The sequence below is a fragment of the Monopterus albus genome, unplaced genomic scaffold, assembly GCF_001952655.1.
Source record: "Monopterus albus unplaced genomic scaffold, M_albus_1.0 scaffold407.1, whole genome shotgun sequence".
NCBI lineage: Eukaryota > Metazoa > Chordata > Actinopteri > Synbranchiformes > Synbranchidae > Monopterus > Monopterus albus.
In genome coordinates this window covers 148,110-153,702 of record NW_018128287.1, presented here as the reverse complement: position 1 = coordinate 153,702, position 5,593 = coordinate 148,110, and the positions used below count along the sequence as shown (strand labels likewise).

The 5,593-nt window shown below is 40.3% G+C and overlaps 1 protein-coding gene across 1 annotated transcript in view; it reads left to right on the top strand.

The window, feature by feature from the left end:
* LOC109951781 (dehydrogenase/reductase SDR family member 13-like) overlaps positions 1-5,593 on the top strand; it is a 22,942-nt gene that overhangs the window by 9,339 nt on the left and 8,010 nt on the right. Inside the window, 4 exon segments of the mRNA XM_020586463.1 lie at positions 2,132-2,250; positions 3,782-3,905; positions 4,000-4,305; positions 4,308-4,325. Of these exon segments, the coding sequence (XP_020442119.1) occupies positions 2,132-2,250; positions 3,782-3,905; positions 4,000-4,305; positions 4,308-4,325 (567 nt within the window).

Sequence of the window (5,593 nt, the reverse complement as noted above, 5' to 3'; positions counted from 1 at the left end):
AGAGGAGTATGACAGTAGTGAGATGTGCTGTAGGTCAGACAGAGGAGTTCAAGGTGGAGGTGGGGCTACATCAAGGATCGGCTTTGAGTCCCTTCTTGTTTGCTATGGTGATGGACAGGTTGACAGATGAGGTCAGACAGGAATCTCCGTGGACAATGATGTTTGCGGATAACATTGTGATCTGTAGTGAGAGCAGAGAGCAGGTGGAGGAACACCTGGAAAGGTGGAGGTCTGCTCTGGAAAGAAGAGGAATGAAAGTCAGTCATGGTAAGACAGAATACATGTGTATGAATGAGAGGGAGGCAAGTGGAACAGTGAAGTTACAGGGGGCTGAGGTCAAGAACGTGCAAGGTTTAAGTATTTGGGGTCAAGCTCAGGTCGGCTGTTTTGGGGAGAAGGTCAGAGAGGCCAGATTGAGATGGTTTGGACGTGCAGAGGAGGGATAGTGGTTATATTGGTAGAAGGATGTTTGAGATGGAGCTGCCAGGCAAGAGGTCAAGAGGAAGGCCAAAGAGGAGATATATGGATGTGCTAAAAGAGGACATGAAGTTAATCGGGGTGAGAGTAGAGGATGCCGAGGATAGAGTTAGGTGGAAACAGATGATTCGCTGTGGTGACCCCTAACGGGAACAGCCGAAAGGTGAAGAAGAAGATATTTATATCAAATCTATAACAAATCATTCTGGCATCTTAAAAACATAGCTAAAATTATAAACTTTCTGTTTAGGCAGGACTTAGAGAAGCTCATTCATGCTTTTGCTTTCTGTAGGGTAGACTACTGTAATGCACTACTGATTGGCCTCCAATAAGACCATCAGACAACTGCAACACGTTCAAAATTCTGCTGCTAGAATACTGATAAACACCAAGAAGAGAGAACACATTACTCCAGTCTTTAGATCTTTGCACTGGCTTCCAGTTAAATACAGAATTCAATTCAAGGCCCTACCTATTGCCTGGCCCCAAAATTTATCAGAGATACAGTATGTTTGCTGAGTAGAAGCGTGGTAGGTGTCTCAGATATACAGGGATTGGTTGGCTAGTGGTGCCCAGAGTTCAAACTAAACAAGGTGAAAGTACTTTTAGCCATTATGGTGCCCACAACTGGAACCAGCTCCCATTAGAATTTAGATCTGCCCCAACTATAGCCACTTTTAAAACTAAACCTAAGACTGTTCTTTTTTCCACTGCTTTAAATGAGTGTTTCTTAATTACACCAATTTTTGCACTATATCTGTTTCTGTCTTTGTTTTTTCACTGTGCTGTTTAGCTGACTGTATTGACACTTGATGTTATATTTTATGGAACAAAGTACACCTCTGGTGTAAATTACTCAGAGGTTTGTCTTGGGAAAACTGAAGTAAAGGGGTACAAGTACTGTATATTGTCAACAGTGAGACTCCACAGTCTGCCACAGCTATAACAAATTTAGTTGGTATTTGCTCATGCATATTGCTACTTGTACTGTCATGTAATTATTGCTTTTAATTGACATTTAATGTTTTATCTATATATGCGTTTTAATATTTCATCTATCTGTGTGCATTGTGTTAAGCACTTTTAATTGCCTTCTGTGTATGAAAATGTGCCATATTAATAAACTTGTCTTGCTTAGTTTTTTTGTATTTTGGTTGTAGTATTTTAAAATTTGGATTGTCTTTTTTATTTTGTCTGAGCTTTTATAATCCATACATAGCCATAGGTCATTAAGTTGTGATTATTACATCAACAAATCACAGGGAATCATCAGTCAACATTCTTTTGTTAGATCCCTCTCCCCCTGTCAATTTGAACACTAGCCTGGATGTTTTTAGTTTGTTATATTGCACCCATTAAACCTGCCTACATTTATTTTCAGTAATTTTTTAATATACTGCCCTAATTTATGAGAAACATGTACTACTATTTTTTGTTTTTCATAACTGGTTTAAAACTCATCTTGAACTGTTGTCAAAGTTTTTAAGTACAAATATGCAATTAATTAAAATGTACAGCATCAAAAATATTTTCCAAAATCTAAAACAGGAAAATTGACAGAAATTTTAATGACAGGTATCAGTAAGTTCAGTATAGTGCAAATCCTTTCAGTAATTTATTGTGTTTGGTGTATGGGAATTGTTTTCCTGCGCAGGAAGCAACACTGGCATTGGCAAGGCCACTGCTCTGGACCTGGCAAAGAGAGGAGCCAGGGTGATCCTAGCCTGCCGCAACAAGGAGAAAGCTGAGGCTGCTGCTTTTGATATCCGCAGAGTAAGTGCAAACTGCCAACCATAGAATTTACAAAATTATGCCACTTGCCACATAAACATTCATGTGGCTGCTGCCTTAAGGCATTTCATCCCTTGTGGAGATTGCATGACTTCAGAAAGTGTTCAGACCCCTTCACTTTTCGCACAGTTTATTGTGATGTATACGCCATTTTAACTGATCAAATTGTCATTTTTGACACTCAAACCCATAATGACAGAATGAAATGTTTTCATATCATTCTTCCTGACAGATCAACCAGACGCCTGTTGTTCACCAGACTTTGTGCTTGGAGTTTTACATAGAGAATAAAATTTTTGTTCCATCAAACCAGAAAATCCTTGTGCTTTCAAATTCATTTAAAGAGCCCATGGCATGTTTTTCCTTGTGTTTTGACTTATCTACAATGTTAGAACGGTGAATTATCATCTTAGACGTGACCTAAAGCTAAAAAAAATGAGGTGTACGTATTTTTTAGTATTTCGATGCAGAAGCAACTTGGTTTATACATGTCTCCCAAACTCTTGCTCGGGAGACTTTTTTTTCTAACAAAATTAAGATTTTCTTGAATCGTCATAATCTTTAGGCAGTTCCACATCCATGTCATCTTGCCTGACATCCACCGGTGACTCCACCATATTGGCATAGCAATGTACTGCATTTTGCCCAATGCTTATATTTTAATCAGGCTGCACTGCTTAGTCTGTGCTCTCTCTACCCTCTACTACTGTCTTCCTGTCACGTCAGCACAAGCAGGTGTAGCATGAAATACTCACCGTTCTCACAGTTATGAGGAACACCAGCTATTTGACACAATTTTTCTTCCCAAAACCAAATTGTTAAAAAATTTGTTAGAAATAAATGTTCATAAAAACCTAGTATTTATCCTTTGCCAAATACCGTATTTGGATTCAGCTCTCCCCAGCGTCACTTGGCTTATATTAAAAATCACAGACTTCAGGCAATCTATGATAGCTCCAGTCTACAGTAAGAATGTTACTGATTTAATTCTTCAAGTATTAAGTGACACAAAAATGTCTCAAAAGTGTGATGTAGGATTCTTAAATCATCTGTGCAGATGTTAAGACCTGACAGTGTGAATATCTGACAGATCAATGATGAAAACTCCACTTTTTTGTGGTACAGTTTTCTTTCTTATTTAGCCTAGCTTCATTGATATAAGGTATATTGGGTGGGCAAAATAATAGAAAGACCTATCTGTGTAACACAATACAGTTTAACAGCAGCACAAACTACATCCTCTAAAATGATCATATAGTTGAAACACCTGTCTAAAACGGTTGCAATAAAAACTGAACATTATCCCCTTCATGAACTATTCATTGCAGAATGGTTGGATCGCACTGCAGTACTTGTACCTAACTAGGTACAACTAATAACTAGGTGTACCTGGGGAAAAAACTGCCAGCTGAGTATATTTTGAAGTGTATTTATTTTTTTGTTCATCACTATTGTTCAGTTCTACTAAATATGTGTATTACAGTCCAAAATACCTTTCTTTATTGTTTTTCAGGAGAGTGGGAACAATCAGGTGGTGTTCATGCATTTGGACCTTGCGAGTCTAAAATCTGTGCGCAGTTTTGCCGAAACCTTCCTGAAGACCGAACCCAGACTGGACATCCTCATCAACAATGCAGGTGAGGATAGTAAATATGATGGAACATTCCATTTTACATGACAAAACAAAAAATGTACTGTACTGAAGGACTGAAGCAACTGTCTAATATGCAGGTGTGATGGGTCCAGGATGTACTGAAGATGGCTTTGATATGGCATTTGGGGTGAACCATCTTGGTCATTTCCTACTAACCACCCTTCTCCGGGAGCGACTGCAGCAGTGTGGTCCCAGCCGTGTGGTCACCGTCGCTGCACTTCTGCATTGCTTTGGAAACATCGATTTCCCTCTACTGACTTCCAAGAAAGATTTGGTATTGAATCAGTCTACCTGGCACAACTTTCAAGCCTACTGCAACAGCAAGCTTTGTAATGTGCTCTTCACCAGGGAGCTAGCCAACATGCTGGAAGACACCAGTATCACTGCTATAGTCTGCACCCAGGTCAGTATCTGAGTTTTGATAGGAATTTGGGGTGATGTAACATATCTGGCAGCTATTTTGTTGGTTAATACTAAGATGGAAAGAACTTTCATTTTTACTCAGCTGTTTCAAGTCTGTTGCACAAGTTTCTGGCCACACCCCATGAGACCTTAAAGAGCCCATGTCATGCTTTTCCTTGTTTTTTTGACTTATATACAATGTTAGAATGGCGAATTATCATCTCAGATATGACCTAAAGCTAAAAAAAAAGAGCTGTATGTACACTATATTGCCAAAAGTATTCACATCCAAATCATTGAATTCAGGTGTTCCAACCACTTCCATGGTTACAGGTGTATATAATCAAGCACCTAGGCATGCAGACCGCTTCTACAAACATTTGTGAAAGAATGGGTTGCTCTCAGGAGCTCAGTAAATTCCAGCGTGGTACCATGATAGGATGCCACCTGTGCAATAAGTCCAGTCGTGAAATTTCCTCACTACTAAATATTCCACAATCAACTGTTAGTGGTATTATAACAAAGTGGAAGCGATTGGGAATGACAGCAACTCAGCCACGAAGTGCTAAGCCATGTAAAATCACAGAGCAGGGTCAGCGGATGCTGAGACGCATAGTGCACAGAGGTCACCAACTTTCTGCAGAGTCAATAGCTACAGACCTCCAAATTTCATGTGGCCTTCAGATTAGCTCAAGAACAGTGCATATAACTTCATGGAATGGGGTTCCATGGTTGAGCAGCTGCATCCAAGCCTTACATCACCAAGTGCAATGCAAAGTGTCAGATGCAGTGGTGTAAAGCACGGAGTACTGGACTCTAGAGCAGTGGAGACGTGCTCTCTGGAGTCACGAATCACGCTTCTGTGTCTGGCAATCTGATGGACGAGTCTGAGTTTGGCGGTTGCCAGGAGAACAGTACTTGTCTGACTGCATTGTGCCAAGTGTAAAGTTTGGTGGAGGGGGGATTATGATGTGGGGTTGTTCTTCAGGAGTTGGGCTTGGCCCCTTAGTTCCAGTGAAAGGAACTCTTAATGCCTCAACATACCAAAACATTTTGGACAATGTGCTCCCAACTTTGTGGGAACAGTTTGGGGATGGCCCGTTCTTGTTCCAACATGACTGCACAAAGCAAGGTCCATAAAGACATGGATGAGTGAGTTTGTTGTGGAAGAAATTGACTGGACCGCACAGAGTCCTGACCTCAACCCGAACACCTTTGGGATGAAATAGAGCAGAGACTGCAATCCTGATCCTTCTGATCCTTCTCGTC